General features: G+C 35.8%; 1 protein-coding gene and 1 long non-coding RNA gene across 2 annotated transcripts in view; one reads left to right on the forward strand and one right to left on the reverse strand.

The window, feature by feature from the left end:
• med27 (mediator complex subunit 27) overlaps positions 1-20,250 on the forward strand; it is an 80,160-nt gene that overhangs the window by 7,510 nt on the left and 52,400 nt on the right. The window contains exon 3 of the mRNA XM_055167767.2: positions 14,997-15,127. Coding sequence (XP_055023742.2) covers positions 14,997-15,127 — 131 coding nt within the window. The remainder of the gene's footprint in view (positions 1-14,996; positions 15,128-20,250) is intronic.
• Positions 16,255-19,365, reverse strand: LOC129413929 (uncharacterized). Its single transcript, XR_008634164.2, has 4 exons — positions 18,974-19,365; positions 18,592-18,640; positions 18,185-18,243; positions 16,255-17,886 (listed from the first exon to the last, which is right to left on the reverse strand). It is a non-coding gene; the product is annotated as an uncharacterized lncRNA (long non-coding RNA).

The following is a 20,250-nucleotide window of genomic DNA, read 5'->3' on the forward strand; positions in this document are numbered from 1 at the left end:
ATTGGCTACAAGTGTGTTTTGCTGGTTGGACCGACTCTCTTTTCCAAAGCGTTTTTCAGATATTGTGCACTCTGCCTTTAAAACCAGCAACCTTCTTTAAAAAGATTAATCAGGTTAGTTTATGTTGATTTGATGTTGTCGTTAAGTTAACTTTTTCCACTTCCTCCTCAAAATGTCTATATTCTTCTGGCCTCATTAGTCCCGCTCTGGTACTGGGGCAGGATGAGTTCATGAGGTTCCTCCTTGTATGGTTGGTTGGCCAGTTTTTTCCCACACTCGGAGGGTAAAAGTATTAGAGCAGGATTAGGTGTTGGCTGGACGGTGTGAAAGCAAATATGGACACAGGACCAAACCCATCCTCTCATCCAGAATATTGATGCTTCTGCGCTGTCTGCACCACAGCACTGTAAACGCAATCAATGCGAACGTTTCTGCCATGCAAATGAGCCCAGGATTAATGCACAGGGTGCTTTTAGTTGATCTGTTTTTGGCCTTTGTCTCCATTCAGTCTGTAGTATGTCTCACCAACTGTTGTGATCAGACAGCATTTGGTGAATGCTAAATGGAGTTTTATTATTAGATATGACCATAATAGAAAACTCAACTCTCAAAATTAAAGGGGTAATATTATGGGAATTCACTTTACTGTATATGAAGAGTTCAAATGCAAAACACGCCAAGTGCATTTTTGAAGGATTCCTTGCTAATTAGTAGTGCTGTGACGGATCACAGTTGTTCCGTTATCAGTACGGATCATGACCCACGCTTTGGCTCGCATGCGATTCACAGATTAATACGCAAATTTAAATAGGGAACATTTTTAATTTGCATGTGTTTCAAAGGCAACAAAGGTTAACATTCAAGTGATTTTAAACAATTTAAACACAATAAGGCGCTAAAGTACAAGTTTTCTGTACGCACATGCGGTTGAATGTGTCCGATCCAGTACCAATCAGACGTGATCATCCCTATCCCCTTCAAAGATCAGAAGAGAGTTGCACTACTGTGTCTCATACTGTAGTCCATTAACATACATTTGCTGAATAGAGCAATAAAAAAGTAACGTTTTTATGTGGAGCGACTGTAGGTTGCATCTTCTTCCTGAAGCACTGTTTGGAATTTGCCCTCCGTCTGTTTGCGCGCGCGCTTAAGTGCACTCAAAAGTGCACACATGGAGAGATGCGTTATAAAAAGCTAGCGAACATAAAATCTTTCTGTTCTTGACAGGACACATACAAACAAAATTATCTCCACAGTATTCTTTTTCTAATAAAACATTTGTTTATGTCTTAAGTGTATGTAAAGATTAGAGTCAGAAATGGTCTCTGCTTATTTGGCTTATTTTAGTGCAGTACAGTATATGCTGTAAACGTCCTGAGTCTAAATTTATCTATTGAAGTTGAACTCTCTGAAATGCTCTGTTTTTGGTCTTAGAAAGATTTAGAACGAAAAAAATCAATAAAATTAGAGAATCAAAATATTAGTTACCACAATTAATTTTTCACTGTTTCACCTTTGTTAGACCATCTTTTAATTATTGTAAAGTACATTTTTAGTTCAAGCGTATCTTAAAAAACAACAACTACATGCTGCTGTTAAGGTGGTTCAGTTGGATTCAAGACTGAAAAGAAAAGCATTTCATTAAAGGGAAACATATTTTGCCTGTGGCAACTAGCTGTCATTCATCGTCATTATTTCCTTATGTGTTTGGTTTGAGAAATCTCAAGGTCCACTCCTTCCTGGGGCTTTAGTTTTATTAAACGGGAATCATTTTGCATAGCGATACTAACATTCTAAGGAAACAGCAGGAAAATCTCTTGATGGCCTAAAGCTAGAAATAATGAGCTGTTCATGTGTACAACAAAACGCTGATTACAGTCAACAGTTAGCTCATTATAAAAACCTGAAAAAGCAAGAAAAATAGGCTTACATGAGGTTTTGAAATAGTCAAGATTTTGTCTGGTTTAGAGGTCAATCAGAAACTGTAAGCCAAAAATTGTAAACCAATAAGGTGGCATTTGCTTGACTTGCAGTTATAAAAAATATGGTTGTACACCAGTGGCGGCTCGTGACTGCACTTCCGAGGATGCGCTAATTCATAATAAGTGTTCGGATTGTCACGTGTGTGGTTCCCTTTTCCAAAATATGTGTCACGCGTGTGGAGAGATCCTGTGTGCATCACGTGTTTTGCCAAAATAAGTGCCTGCTGGAGACGCGTCAAAAGCGTTTATGATAAAAGAGACGCTCGCGTTTCCTAAATACACGCAAGACACTCCCTTAACAGTAAACTCTGATTACGCATGAGATTGTGCGAATATCTGGCACACGCGAGCGTCTCCTTTCAAGTTCAAGGCAGCAGGCACTTATTTTGGCATGACACGTGATGCACACACGATCTCTCAAAGCGCAGAACACATATTTTGAAATGACGAACCACACACATGACAAGCTTGTGACGAACTTCGCATCGTGAGCTTCAAAAGAAGAAGTCACCAGCCGGCACTGTTGTACACGCACTGTAAACAGTAAAAGTTGGATAGACTTAAAAAGTTTACTTAACACCTAACTCAACATTAATTGAAATTATTAAGTTGATAAAGCTTAAATTTTTCAAGTGTTACCAACTGAAATAATGTTTTAAATGTATTTTTTTTAAGCGTTACCAGTTGAATACATTTTTTTAAGTAGATCCAACTTTCACTTTTTACAGTGTGGAAACTCAAATTAGAAGTCCCATCACCAGGGCTCCATCTGAAACCGCCTACTTTCATACTATATAGCAATAGTAGTATGTTCGAATTTATACTATTCGAAAAATACCTGGATGACCTACTACTTCCGGCAAGATTTCGAAATGTTAATTTGAGGGACACTTTGCTATCGCGTAATCCCCAGGAGAAGAGTTATCAAATGAAAAAGACAACCGGGGCGTTGGTTTTTTCAAAAAATGCCCAAAAGCGGTAACGCCGCTTTATTCAAATGCAAATACATATATTAAACAGCTGTCCTTTGTGTTTAAATTGCGTTTGTTTAACGCCATTCCATTTAACAAATAACTTATGATATTGATGTATGAACATGGTGGATACACTGCAAAAAATGACTTTCTTGCTTAGTATTTTTGTCTTGTCTTGTAGAAATATCAAAAAAATCTTAAATTAAGATGTCTTTGAAAAGTTGTGGTTTAAAAGTGCATATTTTTTATTTTTCTTGTCAAAAATGACAATCGTATCGCTAGATAAGACCCTTATGCCTCGTTTGGGATCGTTTATAGTCCTTTTAACTCAGTTGATAAAAACTGTTACGTGTTGAGTTAAGTATTAATTGTCTATTAAAGTCCATTAAAATGAGAAAAATCCTGCAATGTTTTCCTGAAAAAACATAATTTCTTCTCGACTGAACAAAGAAAGACATCAACATTTTGGATGACATGGTGGTGAGTAAATTATCTGGATTTTTCTTTTAAGAAAATGGACTAGTCCTTTGAATTTGTGCTTTAAACAAGCAAAAATATCTGCCAATGGGGTGAGGAAAAAATCTTGAAATAAGTTTTCTTTTTCTTAAACATTTAATTCAAGCTATTTTTTTTCAAATTCACTTAAATTTTATATTTTTTGTCTAAAAACAATAGACTTATTTTCTTAATTTTTCTATTGAAAACAAGGCAAGTCATTTTTTGCAGTGGATAGTATGTCCGAATTCAATCATACTTTCGATATTCATACTATATAGTACCTACTGTCACAGTATGCGATTTCGGGTGCAGCCCAGGTCTTCCTGTTATAATAATAAAATGTTATCATAATCATGCATCAGTATCAGTACAACAGAGATGTCAGACGTTTAAGCACCTGCTTATCTCTGTACAGTCACACACTGAACACATCAAGCTGTGTTTCTGTCAGCCATAAATGCCAGAGCTCTGTAAGGGCCGGAAGACCTGGGACTGCCAGGAACAAATGAATTATGGGACAGTCCAGATTTACAAGCACCAAGCGTGGGAAAAATACTTTCTCTGTAGAACAGTTGTTTCAAAGAAATTAAACTAAAAACCATTCATTCAAGTTGAGCCAAAAAATTCAAATGACAATAAAATCATAATTTCCTCCCTTGTCATTTTGACTACAGTCATCTCATTTTTAAGAGCAAAACTGCAACAAGACAAAAACAATGGCATATTGGTTATGGCAAACCTTTTGCAGTGTTTTCACAATCATATGGCTCAGAAGAACATAAAACAAGAATTTTTTTGTCCTTTTTTGGAGCAATGTAAATTGCTTTCCACTTTTGCTGTATTGGATAAAACTCCCTTTTTTCATGGATAAAAATGGGACAGCTTATGCAAAGACATAAGGGTACTTTGTGACATGATGTTTATATTACTATTTCATATTATCAATTTAATTATAAAATTGAAATATTAAACATAAAAAATTAAAATATAAGCAGCATTGTATGCAAAGTTTATTTGTTAATCTTATTCCCATTTAATAAAAGTCTCAGGAAGTGCACAAGAGTTTCTTGGACCACACATCAAGCAATAAGTGATTGTAAGTTACAGGGGTTGATTATGTTTTCCTTTAATTGTCTTTTATATAAAGCTTAAGATTTACCATCACTACTATTCTGTCATTGACGAAAACCTAAATCATGGGTTTGGTTTGCAAGAGGTGACTTTGCCAATGGCACTCTGTTATTACTCAACTTAACAAATCAGCTTGCACACCTGTACAAGTAATGAGATCAAAAGATTTAGCAGCAGAAATGAGTCCTACTTGTGTGAAATTGTGTAAGATTGTAATTTGCTCATAAATTATAGAAGAATCTTCTCCTTTTACATATAGATGTTCACATCAGCAATCCACTCATTAACTTGGTTGTATCTAATCACTAAGTACCAAGATCTTCAAAGAGGTTCCACGTTTGACTTCATTTTAAAATGTGGAGTGAATCCAAATCATATTCATACATCAAACCAGCACATTGACCGCTATGCTCCGCATTATAGGTAAAGGTACACCGTGTAAAGGTGTTTTTTTTTTTGCTATAGTAGTACAGTATATCCACCTTTTCAGAGGCAGTACATTTTGATATCCGTCATTTAGATTGGACTAGGGTCAGGCTTCCAACTGCTAAATCATAAGTCAATCCCTTGTAGTAGAGTTTATATCCTAGATATTTATATAATTACCCGAGCCTACAACTTTTTCTTTTCCCCGTTATTTTCCCCCTCAAACTAATCAAAAGAGTGCCGTGAATGTTTCAAAGGCTAATGGTTTTCACACTCGACACCGTCCCGAAACTGTGCGGCTGGTTATGCGCTTTAATCATGTCTTGAACGAGGCTGTCAGAGGAAACAAATGGCAGGCCTCAAACCCAGAGCCCACAATAAGATCAGAGAGCAACAGACTTGCCACCACAACATGTTTCAGCCCCGCGGTTAATGATGGAGCATGTGTCCGCCAATTTCTGTGCCAGAGAGGACTAATAGCCTGGTCAGTCTTAAAGATCAGCGTGGCGCGAAGGGACGATAAAGGGCGGAAGAAAACGAGAAACAACTAAGAGGGGCAGAAAAAAGCAGCGACCTTTTGAAAATGCACTGCTCTGAAAAAATGTTTGATGTTGTAACTTTAGCAAGCTCGGATTCCTTATTAGTTCCAAGACAAGGGAGTGTGGAGTTTAAAAAAAGTGGTCTACGTTTGCCTTGGCCTGCTAATTTCTCATTAAAAGAGCAAAGGATGTCTTATAATAATTTTTATCCCTGTTATTTAGGAATAATTATTATTTTTTAATAGTTATGTATGCATTAATGGAGATGATCTTTCCTTGTTTTTCCATTTATTGTTAAATAGGATAAACGGTGATCTTAATGAAGGGTTAACCTGTTTAAGATATCGTACATTTACTTTGAACACAGCAGACTGAATTTGTTTCCTGTGATTAGGGCTGTCACAATGAATAAATAGTCGTCTCATCGCGATTGTTTGACCTCACGCGATGATTTCAGATCACCGCAATGATTGCAAATCTCTCTAAAGAACACAAGGGGGAGCTGTAGCGCCTGTATAAACGAGACCGTACCTAATGGCGCTCCTTGACTGACAGTGTAACGAGATACATTGGAAAGCCATTTAATACAGTGGAAAAACAGCAGGGTTTCCCGCAGCACATTTTAGTTCAGGCGGCCCGCCTAAGCTTGGAAACCCTACCGCCTTAACTAGATCGTCAAAAAAAAAAATAATAATTCGCTGCACAAAAGGTCATGAGGTGCATCTCGGAGAATAGCGCGTTTGCCATCTATCATCGATCGCCTTACGTTCTACAACATATGCTTTAACAGGCAATTAATCATCATAATTGTCACAATTTATTAGACAATTAACTGTCAGCCAAATGTGACCGCCCTACCTGTGATCTTCAAAGCCTTGATATAAAGGTTTATGATTAACTGCTTTAAAATAGTTTTTCAGTCATAAATAATTGTGCTTGCATATTAGTTTATTTTGCTAAATATTTTTTTAATTTAAAATATTTTTTTTAAGATAAGTATGTTTATTTTAGTTGCTTTGCAACTTTGTTTTTTGAGAATAGTCATTATCATAGTAGAGACTCAAACTATTGACTGCTGTTGTCTTGTTTAGGATCATTTATTTGTTCTGTAAAGATTCCTAGCATTTTAATTTAATAAGATCCAATAAATTAATTAGTAAAACTTCTGTCACGCTCCTGGTTGCAGGTTTTGGATCTTATTAATGTCGCATACCTCTGTCTCCATATTCAATCACCACCTGGACAAACTTGTTTAAATCCAAATGGTTTCCTGCATGTAATGTGTCTGATCTCATTTACATTACCCATAACCCTGATTTATGAGAACCAGGCACAGAAAATACCCTAGACCTCTTGACCCATGGCTGATATTTAAAAATTAATTAACCCCCTGACTGCAGCATTGCTGCCGCCTAATCTCCACGTCAATCTTGCCCTCCTATTTTCACTTCCTAATGTCTCTGTTGTTGTATCTCTCTTCGCATGGGGATAAATATCTTAATTATCACTCGTGGCTAAATATGTTTTAATGAGATCATAGATTATTATGTATAGTATTTTTTGACTGGCGCATTCTTTTTTTTTGCGTTTAATGGTTTATTTTTGGTTAGAGAAAAGCTTCTGGACAGAGGAGCAAACATTTTCAATGTGTATTTTGTGCTGTTTTAAAGATGCGTTTCTAGTTTAGGTGATGATTTCATCAAAGAGAGTTTTGGCGAAGGCATTGTCCAATATTGACCAATATGCATATTTAGGTGACATCTTACTAGCTGACTTGAAATTCTGTTTGTCTTATAAACAAACTATTGATATCTAAAGGTGCAATATTTGATTTGAAGGTACATTTACAGTATACGTAGTACGCTTATTGTCTTCATTCAGTTTTTTGCATTTTAGCAAATGATATTTTGTATGAACTTTTCCTTTAAGCAAAATTTGTAGCTTTTATAACTACATGATTTCTTTAGTGTTTTTGTTGTGCTGTAACCACACACATATCAATCAATGTACACTTTCTCAATCTGTTTCATTGTAGTCTACCTCTTAGTAGCAGAGAGAATTGATTGGAACAAATTGAGCCAGTTTCCCTCAAGGCCGTGTAAGTTTTTTGGGGAATTCTGGGTAAAAAGCACTCGTATAAACGGGCATTTCATCATTTATGGGGGATGAATTACAGGCAGAGGATGATCAAAGAGAGTTGTTTTAGCTGTTTGTGCTTAATATTCATGATGTGGTTTTGCTACTCTTTGAATCCCGTTTGAATAGATATTGGATTTGATTGAGTGGGTGTAATTCGGTGCATGCATGCAAAAATGCAGAAATGCTCTTCTGCATCAAGTGCTACTTGGCTACTACTGCTTTTGTGCACTGTGGTAAGATCTATACATAGAAAATTGGGAAGTAACCAAAGTATGTTTTTAGTAGGGATGCCACAATTCTCAATACATTATTGAACCGTTTGGTTCGATCCCCACGGTGCAATACGCGCATGTGAATTGCGTTTTTTTTTTTCGGCTTGTCCATCCAAATCTATCAGTTTTATATTCCATGCACTTTTGTTAATGTGCGCGTCCGCGTGATCTGCACGCATATAAACGGCACAGCGAGTTGATATCCAGTCACTGTGCGTTACCTGCGTTAACTCTGCTTGAACTCTGCTTGCAATGCTGGCGTCAGGTTTTATTCGCGTGCGCACACACCCAACAGAAGTACGACATCAAAAAGCAGCAGAACGACTGTCTTTTAAATCTGAGGTGTGGATTAATTACTTGTGCGTTTAGATCACATACAACATCAATGTAAAGATTCAAATTCACGTGGGGCAATGCGAATGACGCAAATTGGGCTTGTTATTGATGCAAACGCGCGTTATTTGCCTCAAACACGTCTTCCGCGCAAGTTGAAAAAGTTCAACTCAAGAAGAGAATGCGCCTGATGCTAAAATAAATCCCACCAGTAATCTTGATTGAGAAACACATTTTTGGTTTCTACACAGACAGCATGATGTTGGATTTAACAGTAGTGCAGTAAGGTATAGCCTTAATTTACAATGTAAAGTTTAATTTACTAAATACAGGTATATAATATAGCCAATTTATGTAATGTTATGAATGCACATGTTCCCCAGTTTAAATAGGATATCATTTTGATATGTCTTTATTTAATTATATCTTACATTATTGTATCAATACACTAGAAATGTGTAAGATGATTTTGCATTTACATAAAATAAAATAAAGAGAACTGCAATTAAAACCAGTGTTTTTGCTTCTTAACATCTCACTGTTCCTGTTACCTAAGCATAGAATAATTAAAAAACACTTTAATAGGCCAAGGCATCAGAACCAAAACCGAACCGAAAACCGTGGACAAGAACCGAAATTTGCATTGAACCGTGAACTAAGTGTATTGTTGCATCACTAGTTTTTAGGCATCTTACTCAAACGTGTAACCTTGGATAGAAAGTATTGTAACTTAATACATTCTGGATTACAATACTATATAATATACAATAATTATATATATATATATATATCAACAATTTATTTTGTTAGTAAAAAATCAAAAATGTGTGGCTAAAGAACACATCAACTTATCAATTTTAAAATCTCTGATTCACCACTGTATTTGGTGCCCAAATAATTTCACCCGTAATTGTAATCCAGATTCTTTTTTCTTTTTTAAATAAATTGCAGTCTTTCTAGAAAAACGCGATTATGCGATCGCATGATTTAACGTGTAATCAGCCTAAGTCAGCATATTTATGAGGAGGCTGCATTTTTTTCAAATACACCGCATTTTCGCAGCATAAATTGCAGATTTACGTGCGCAAAATATGCGAGGCTTGCATGATTTCATAATCCCCGCATTTTCGTAGCAAAAATCACATATATCTTAGCAGAAAGTTGAAAAATGTTGCATTTACTTCACACATGCGCAGCAATGTCCCCTGTTGCCATGGGAACGTCATGAAGTGACGTGATTATGTGACGTGAATATCATGGAAAAACTTTTGCAGCTTTTCAAAGTCCCCGCAGTTTTTCCAGTTTCATCGCATAAAATTGCATAACTATCCCAAATATTCCAACGCATTTTTTAAGAAAACGTGGCGCAAGATCAAGTATTTTTGCCCTCAACAATCACAAAAAAACTGCATTTTTCTGGAAGGACTGAAATTGTCTAGCTGTAATGTATATTGGAATTTAATTAAAGTGGGCCTTTATAGTACATACATACAGGTTATAACAGATTGACCATCCAGAGACCGGAATTGGCCATTTTCAAGTATAACTGACTTGGACCAGTACCGGACAGTCAATCTCACAACATTTTGTGGCACAAGCAATACAACACAGAAATCTGATAAACTTCCTGAGCCCAACTCGGACATCGCGTTTCCATGAGTAGTTTCAAATTACAAGCTGATCCCGAAGCAGCAGTCAGTTTCACAACTGATATTTGGACATCTAACATAATGTCAGTGACCCTAACTAAATCTGAGAGCACTTTATTTTGAGATCTGTTCAAAAGACCCTGTAATTTAAGCAGTTTGGATGAAAGTTCAGTGTTTAATCATTTATTTTATGATGTAAAAAAAAATTTCTTGTAAGAAAAGTGGATTTTTGTTTGTAGCCTAGGCATCAATTATAGTTCTTAGAAAGAAAATCGGTATCGGCAAAAATCTGTATCCGCATGTCACAAATCGGAAAACAGAATCGGCCAAGAAAATTGCAATCGGTGAACATCTATTTATAACTATATATATATATTTATATATTGTTGATCTTGCAACCCTCCTTGAGGTCTGACTTGTAGAAGCGTTGGTTGGTTTATGGCACTAATAATGTGGTGTACCACCATGGGTTTCCAGCACTTCCATAATTGTGTCTGGTTCCAGTAAAAGATTCTGTCTTGTTTCGTTGCATTTGACGGAGACATTGATTTTGTGTGCATGTCCTGTGCTTCCTCTCTCAAGTCAGATCATGACCCGACGCTTTAATCTTCAACTGCCCCAATGAGATGACGCTCTCAGCTGCCTGACAGCATTCTGGCTAATGTCCATCTTGTCGTACGTATCTTTGTCTGTCCCTCTCTCTCTTTCACTCCCGTCATCTGCTGTCCTGCTCGTCTTTTGTCCCCTGTGTATTTTCACTGTCTGTCTCTCTTTGTGAACCCAAGGCGTCATGATGTAAAGTCGGTCATGCTCGGATGTTGCATCGTTTTTCTGTGATTATAAAACGTGATCCACCAGAAATAGTTTGGGTTGTGAAAAGCGGCTGCTGTATATAACTATGTAGTTGACGTGGAGATGATTTTTTTAAAGTGAGAGTGCATTGTGAATGATAAGGTTACTATAAGGAGCACCTGTTAAGTTATCTCTTTTAGTTTTCTGGTGCTCATAAAGTATGATTTGGAATGAAGGCTAAATAAAAATATTAAAATCATTGAAATATGCACCACTGTGCTCACGGCGACCCGAGTTTGATTTCCCAATACTTTCCTGTCTTCTCTCCACTATTCTGTCTAAATAAAGGCACAAAAAGCCCTCCTGCTAATTTTTATTTTATTTTAAATATCATGTCACCTTTTATTTATTAACTATTAAGTACTTTAAACACAGCTGGAGCACATCTTCACAGTGCACGTCCTGTGTTCAAGCAGGATCTGGCTCTTACCAACAAGGCTCATTAGTTACCGAAAGGAGCTGCAGTTAATTAAAATAATTCCCTGTTAACACAGCTGCTTTGGTCAGCCAAATTAAACAGGGGGTGTGCTGCGCCGTCTGCTTCCCTCTCCGCAAACGTTGCTCCGCTGCTTCCGAACATGGCTAATTAGCTCAATAGGAGGAATATTTGAAGAGTTTGGTTCCAAAACGCAATAAATCCATTTTGACAAATTTCGGTAAAAACGTGTTTTCTATACCAAGAAAGTGACAAGATGAAAACCAGTATTTTCTGTTACAAACTTTCACATAGCATCTTTAGGTTATAAAAACATAAAAAATTCAAATCCATAACTTGATTTTCAAAGATTTATTATAAAAACGAATTCTTTTTTTCCACAAAATGCAATAAATCCATGACAGTTTTTTATTTCAAAATGCTATAAATCTATTAAATCAATGTATAAATGTGCATTCATCTTTACCATTTTATATTTATTTAGTTGACTAGTGGTATACAATGATTAAAAAATAAACATTAATGGCATTAACCAAAACACTTACTTTGTTATATTAAGAACACAATGTTTTAGCATGAGAAGCTTGATGCTGTCTGGAGAACAAGCAACCGAGTGCCTCTCGCGGAAATTATTAGCTGTTGATGGCTTACGTTTCTTTCCCGTCACAGAAAACCATCACAGGTTTGGCAATGCTATTAAAGTATTATTTTGTTTTGTTTGTTGATCACGAAGTACAAAGTAGATGAGGAAAACTAGGACTCCGTGTACTCAGCGCGCCGCCATGTTTGTTTACATTGCGTGAATGGTCCGCTGTAATATCAGAAATGGATTTATTGCATTCTGTAAAAAAGGAGCAGTGGCGTTTGTCGCATTTTGGGAAAAAAGGGAGAAAAGATGACAGAATATCACGGCGGGTATTGGATTTTGCGTAAAATTAATTATTTACTTTTAACTACTGACCTGATATAATACTGATTTTGGCAGTAACTCATTTTTTTCAAAAATGGCGTTTATTGCGTTTTGGAACCAAACTCTTCATTTTAATAGCAATTAATGAGGCACGAGCCCGTACGAGCTGTAATTTAAGGGCCTGGTTTGAGTGAGAGCATGTGGGCCTGATGACACCGACAGGGCTACGATCGGCCTCGCTCACTATAGCAGCATGTTGCTAGCGGCACCCTCGGACTATTGATTTTCTTGAAATTTCCCAGGAAGCCAGCTGTGTTGGAGAAGGTACTTTGTAGTTTGGCAAGCCACAAGCTACGTATTATTTAGAGCAGGTGAGCAACAGTCCAGTTGTTACTGAAGGTATATTACAAGCGCCTACCTAAAACTAGATATTTTTTTAATGTGAAAATCTAAATATGCATTGGTCAGTCTTATGAGATATGTTCGTATAATCACCACTAAACTTTGTGATTGCCTTTTGTACATTATCACCTTGGGCAGCATGGTGACTTTTTCCAGATGTTGGCTACAGCTGCCGCCTTTCTTGTGGTATGGGATGTGTGTGATATCAAGTACTCAAGTACTTCAATCAGTTTTCTTGATGTGAGTTATACAGCATTACAGATGTGCATGGACATCTTTCCCATGGTTTCATCACTTGAACAGTAGAGCTATTGACAGGTTCCTGCTATACAGCAAACATCAAAGCAAAGACATCACACTCGCTGTTGTACGTTCTTAAGAGTGAAACATGAGGAGAGGGGGAGGAAGTGGGCAGGAGAGGAGGAGGATGAGACGACAAAACATGATGGAGCCATATAGGCAAGCAACTGTGCTTTATCCCAGAAAAACAGATTGTTTACAGTGTTGGAACTATGCTTTGGGTAAACATTCGAAAAAAGCCCAGTTAGCCCATGATGGTTTATTTTATTTTAACGCCTGAGGGTGAAAATATTTTATCGGATGTGCCTTTCGTTTACATGGTGACAGCGTTTTGGGGGCTAAAAAACGCAAAAAGTGAAACCACCCTCCAGAGTGGAAATCTTAAAAACGCTCTACCGTCGCGTTCCCGTGTAAAGGGTAAAAACGCAAAACTCTGCTCTCGGTGGCTCTCGTCGCGTATGCGTTTACGTCACAGGCATGCTCCAGTTCAGGAAAGTAACAAACATGTTGGATTATTCATACGTCGGACCTTCAGTTTGTCCAGTTTAATCCGTTTCATGCGAGCTGAGGCAAACTTTACTTTTTGTTTAAAATATGACCCGGTGCATATTGGCGCCTCTCTCACTCTCGCGTACGTGCAGAGAGCTGCGCTCTGTCCGAAGTCAGATCACTAGGTATAAATCCTGTGTATGATATGCATTTCAAGGAGTTGTAGCAACACGTCCCTCATGTTTAAAATATGATTGTGTTTAAAATATGATCGCGTTCCGCTGGACCAGTGTTTTTAAAAAGGCACCTCTGGGAGCACCACAGCTTGACACGAGAAGCCTTCTGCAATAGCACTAAATGCGTTTTTTCTTCAGATCGTTTCCGTGAAAACGTACCCTTAGCTGTTCTTTGTAAAGCCACATAAGTTTGCATTGTCTAAATTACGCGTGTAATGATTAACCTTGCAAATGCGTGTTTTCTCAATGAATGAATTCTAATGAATTATGGTGAAATCCCAGTACATCCCAAAGCCAGGGGGCACTCTCGTGCAGAAACTCTCTTTGTGCCACAGAAGTAGCAGCATTGCAAACGTTATCCCAGGAAATGTCTACAGGAATATTTATATCGCTGTTCTTCAAATTGTTTCAGGTTTTTTCATCTTGATAATAAAGAATATTGTGAAAAATTTTGCTTAACGAGTGTTGCTTTTTTAAATGCACGTTATAAACGACTCAGACTCATAATGTTTTTAGATTGATAAGGACTTCCTACTGACCAAATGCCGTAGTACACGCACAAGCTGTGCATGAAACATATAATCGCAGCCTTAATCTCTCCAAAACTCCACCCTTGATGACATAATGGTATGAAATGATTGACAGGCAGAGACCTTTTTTCATTCGCTTGTTTTCTGGTCTTTTTTAGTTATTTACAGAGTTCCAGGGCTGTGATATCTCAGGACCTATGAGATATGTGTCAAGTGGTAGGAACGTATGCAAGCTGTTGAGTTTATTAACTGCTACTGCACTTTTAGGGCTTTATAAACAAATATTGCACAGGTGGACAAAATGACAAAATAATATATATATATTTATTTATTTATTTATTTACATTTATATATTTATTTATATATTTATTTATAAATAAAAAATAATAATAAAAATCTGAAAATATGATATATGTATATGATATATGTATGTGTGTGTGGTTAAATATGCCTTACAATTACACACAGTACACACACACATATATTATGCAAAAAAAACACTTGTATTTTGTATGCGATTAATCGCGATTAATCTTTGCCCAGCACTACAAAAAAAAATTGAATAGATTCAACTTTCACTTAATCAGTGCACCGAATGCTCAGCAACCAAAACTATTCGGCCGAAAAATAGCAAAAAAGCATATTTTAGTAATATGTTTCTGTCTTCACTTCTTTAAACATAGGCCTCCATGTTGTATGTGCATTTTTTGTTGTCCTATATTGTTTTTCTGTCACCTTTTAATAATGTTTACTATTTACAATGAAACGGGGATCTTTGCGTTGATAGTGCATTTTAATGGCTAAATACATTTAAGCAAATAATCACAACAAATGTGTACATTCTGTTATTTTTTATTTTAATTTTTTTACATTTTTTCTTCTTTTTTTGCTATCATAGTTGCAATACCATGCAGGCCTGGCCTCCAGTCTCCTAAATCAACAGTCACTCAAACGATCAGCCAATCAGATGGGAACATCTGCCAAGAGAAGACCCAAAGTCCAGCCCAGCACCCTTGTCCTTCCCACACAGTGAGTATGAATTCATTTTCTTATCAACAGTGCTGTATAGCTCAAAACCAAAGAGATGGGAGAGTATGTAATACATCTGATTAATTTATGGTGAATTTTATATTGTTACATACTGTACAGTTGTTTGTAAATAATGTGAGGTATTTGATTAAAAACCTCCTTTTTTGATTAACACACATCCGATTTTTGTGTACTTGAGCTGTTACACTGATTTATATAAAAATTGTATTTGAAATGTGAAAAAGAAACACTTCTACCAGAGTCTGGTCTGGTGAGGGACCTTTAGACCCTACTGTACATGCAAGATGAAAGAAGCTCAATACAAGCTCTACATTCATGAACATTTCAGTCCCAAACATCTGTTTGTCTGTAGACCAACAAGCGCAAAGTCAGAGGTGACTTCTCTGCCGGTTCGTCAGGTTACAGTAGAATAGCTCATTGTCTGCCGTGGTCCCACCAAGGTCGTAGATCGTAGGCTTTTATAAGAAAGGTACGAGTGTGAGATTTGGAGAAAGGCGTGGAGAGCATGGACTCAGGAGGGAAGATGAAAGACGAATGCAATAAAATAAGTATGGAAGGTGGATGGAACAGATGAGAGCGGAGCCCAGGTGGTATGTCTTCCTCTGAAAAGCCTTCTGATGGGATATCGCTCCTGTGTTTCTCCTTGTAAATGTGCTCTTTTTAATCTTATTCTATTGCCATGTTTTTATTTCGTTCCAAGGTTCTTCAAAGTGATTGTTCATTTATTTCAAGTTGTAGTGGTCTCGTCTGCTCTAAGGTGCTTGTAGAGCAATGTTCTGTCCAAGGTTGAAGGACAAGAAGAAAGCCACAAACATCTGCCACATACACTCAAAAAAATATTTAGGCCTAATTCATAAGATTTATGTATTTTGATTACATGTAACATTTCCATCCATTTGGATTACATACTTCTAATCTAAAAAAAACAAATAAACTTTATATGATAGATATTTTTTAGATATATGTAAATGAAACCAATAAAATTTATGTAATAGTTTTACTTAATCCAATGTGTTTTAAATGCATTAAAAAAATTGATTATGTATTCTTTATTAATAAACCCAATTCACTTAAAATGCATTACATTTAGATATCTTACTAAACCATTTATATATTCCTCCCCCATTCACCTTCCTAAATCACAATATGCTATAACAAAAAAAAACACAAAAAATAAAAGAATAGCCAGACCACTTGGTTTTACATTTTATCAATTTATTTAATACTTCAAGGCATTACTCATAAGGCAGCAAAAAAGAGCAGCTAACAACTAGCATGACAGCCATGGCTTATACACCTCGTAATGTGTGCAAAAATTAAATAAATAAGTGTGTTTCAGACATTTCAGCCACAATCAACCTCAATCCACATAAGTGCAAACATTTTGAGCAAACAGGCTGCAGAAATACAAAAAACCCTGTAAAACTCGAGCTAGACATAAATCAGGGACAACAACATTACATTTTCAGAAATCTGTGACATGATGTAATAATAATAATTTAGAATGATTGGGTGGTAAGAAAAAAAAAAATGGCACATTGCTTAGTGTTTTGAGTGGCTGTGTGCCATTAACAATTTTCATGCATCTCTAATTACATGTTAGATATACATCAATTACATTTTTCAAAAACTTTTCAACTTTTAAAATTGTTAAAGCAATATTCCAATTTAATAAAACAAAAATCCCGACAATTTTCTAACCCCATATGTTTATGTTTTACTTTGTTCAGTCAAGAAGAAATAAAGTTTGAGTTAAAGATTCCAGGATTTTTTTCAATTTAAGACTATTTGACCTCAAGTTTACAGTTTCAATGCAGATTTAAAAGGGCTCCAAATTATACCGAATAAGGCATAAGGGTCTTATCTAGCCAAATGATTGTCATTTTCAAAAATAAAAATAAAAGAGGACTTTTAACTCACAACAAATTTTCACTAGCTGTGTGACACGCTAGCATGACATAATTTAAACTACCGCTCCAGCGTTTACAAGTGAGGAGAAAGAGGAGTGTTCAGATGTTGTTGTATGCGAAATGATACTACTTAATGTGTTTGGGTCCGTTTATTATTTTAAATGGTCCACAAATGTGCGTTTCACATTTGTGATGTGTAAACTTCAACGTTATTACGTAGTACACAATGTCACACTGTGTATCACATGGATAATGCAAGACAAGTTGTTGCGTTTTAAAAGTCCTCTTGCCAAAAATGATAATCTTTTGAATAGATAAAACCCCTATGCCTCGATTGGGATCGTCTAGAGCCCTTTAAAGCTGCCTTGAAACTTAACTGTTGAGGTCCAATAAGGTCTATTAAATTAAGAAAAATCCTGGAATGTTTTTCTCAAAAAAACAATTTCTTCTCGACTGAACAAAAAAAGACAAGCATTTTCGATGACAGACAGTAAATTATCAGGATTTTTGTTTAATGAAAGTGCAATATTCCTTTAATGTTAAAAAGTTCACTTGTAAATGTACAAAAATGTACCCACTTTGAGGGGGATGCATCAGCGTGTCTGTCAGGTATTCACTGAAGCATCTTTCAGTGATTGCTTGGTTGTATCAAGTCCAGTTCCATTAGGATTTTTTGAAAGGTCAAAGGTGCACCTGATGTTCTTCTGGTAGTTCAGTTTAGGTGCATAAATGAGTCCAAAAAGTAATTTCACACCCATGTGTGACACCAAGTAGGTTTTGCAGAACTTCCACTGTCTGTGCAATCCCCAACTCACCAATTTCACAATTCTGGAGAAGAACAACAAAAAAATCAGTCCCAATAGCAGTCAAAGTAAAATTTTCAAAAATGTGCAGGCAAATTGTTTTACAAACTCTGATATTTAAAATATGTAGACTGATTCAAATGTGTAAAATAATAGAACATTAGTCACAAAACCATCAAAAGACCTGAAAACAGATAATCACCTTGTTTAAACATCTAGTTATCCATAAGATATTTATATACACACACATACATACACGTACACATACATACATATATATAAATAGATAGATATAAAAATAGAGTACGTTGACATACACTTACCACATATTCTTTAATGTGTCTCTCCATGCCTTCTTTGAGGTAGATACAGATGTCTTCAACTAGAACAAGACAAAAAACCCACATTATTTAATGATTTTCTTTAACAATATTTTATGTAGATAATAGTTTTTATAGAGACAGATAAAGATTTTGTGAGACGAAGAGTATGTATTTTTCTGTTTCAGAAATATTGTGTCCCAGCATGTGTGTACACTACCGGTGAAATGTTTGGAAATAAGCCTCTTATGCTTATCATAACTGCATTTATTGAAAAAAAACCCACCTGTTTCCAATATTGACAATAAATCATCATATTAAAATGATTTCTAAATGATCATTTGACACTGGAATGATGAAAATCCAGCTTTGCATCAGAAATCAATATCTTTGTAGCATAACTTACATACCCTGTCTAGCAGGTTGTCCCACCATATAGACGATGAAATGACGCTGTATCTGTAAAAAAAAAAGAGTTTTAGTTAGACACACAATGCACTCAACAACATAGTATAATTGTAACATTCTTTTGTTAATAAAGTCACAGAGATTATGATTATTTTATTCTGATAAGCCTATAGTCGCCTATGACTTTATTTATTTCTTAGGTTTCAAACATTAAACCACAAAAATTAACCAATAAAAGCAACAGACATTGCAGGGTAACTTCCAACAGACCGTCTGTGTAGTGAGGTGTATTTTACTCTGAAACATGCAACGCGTCACACATGTAATTAAACAACAGACAATTATATTTAAGATAATCACATCAAACTTGTTAACTTTACTCACCTACAATTTGGCGATTGTAGACTAGTGAGATGACGATCCAGTCCAATGCAAAATGGCGAAGTCCATGTGCTGTAGCGTCTATTTTTGATTTTGGCGCCACCTCCTGACTGGAGTGTGAATAGACGTCATTTCCGCTTCTACTAAAGTCAGTTTCCTGAAATTTGTATGTAAACCAATCTCATAGAATTTATCCGGTTTGTTTCACGGCTAGATTTATTTAATTCATATTCATACATTTTAACTGATTAAATCTAATACTTTTTAAATTGAACAGATTTATATATATTCTAATAAATCGGATTACATATATTTTAAAAAACGAGTATTTAAATAAAATCTAAATGATCCAAATACTTAAAAGCTAATATTGCCAGGAATCGTTTTTTTGAGTGTACACTCTCAGAAATAAAGGTACAAAAGTTGTCACTGGGACAGTACCCTTTCAAAAAGATACACTTTTGTACCCAAAAAGTGTGTATTAGTACTTCAAAGGTACATATTGGCAGTTCAAAGATACATATTTGTACCTAAATGGTACATATTAGGACCTTTTTTAAGGGTACTTCCCCAGTGACAGCTTTGTACCTTTATTTTTGACAGTGTAGAATGTTCTGCATTTACAGTCTAAAATCTTTCACTATTTAGTATATAGTGCAAAAGTATTTTATTCATAATCTGCATAATGGTTCACTCTTACAACGGTTGTGTCTTGTGTTGTCCCTTTTATTTATTTCAACACAAAATGACACATGGGGGGATTTTCCCGGACAAGGCTTATTCTAGTCCCAAAATAAAATGCATCTTTGGGCTGCTTTAATTTCAAAACACGTTGTACTGACATATAACAGTGCCATTGTTTTGTCAAAAAAAAAACAGTATAGTTTTTTGTAAAAACTTCTTAAATGTCCTAAAATAACTAAGGCCTAGTCCTGGATTAACTCTTTCCCCACCAGCGTTTAAAAAAAAGTTGCCAGCCAGCGCCAGCATTTTTTTTATGATTTTCACAGAAGTTTAATGCCTTCCAGAAAGTGTTCTTCTTCTTTAAATATATAAACATACAATATATCAAATGAAAGAACAGACCCTCTGCTTTTAAACAAAAAAAAAACACATTTCATCCTACCTTCATTTGTTCTCTTTTTATCACCTCTCAAATATGGGTAGGTTTCTTAAAAAAACAAAAACAAATTTTGAACAAAAAGTTGAAAAATGAGTTTTGATAGTGATCAGATTCAGAGCAATGATCAAAACATACACAGAGTTCTTACTCTTTGCCC

The sequence above is a fragment of the Misgurnus anguillicaudatus genome, chromosome 5, assembly GCF_027580225.2.
Source record: "Misgurnus anguillicaudatus chromosome 5, ASM2758022v2, whole genome shotgun sequence".
NCBI classification, from domain to species: Eukaryota; Metazoa; Chordata; class Actinopteri; order Cypriniformes; family Cobitidae; genus Misgurnus; species Misgurnus anguillicaudatus.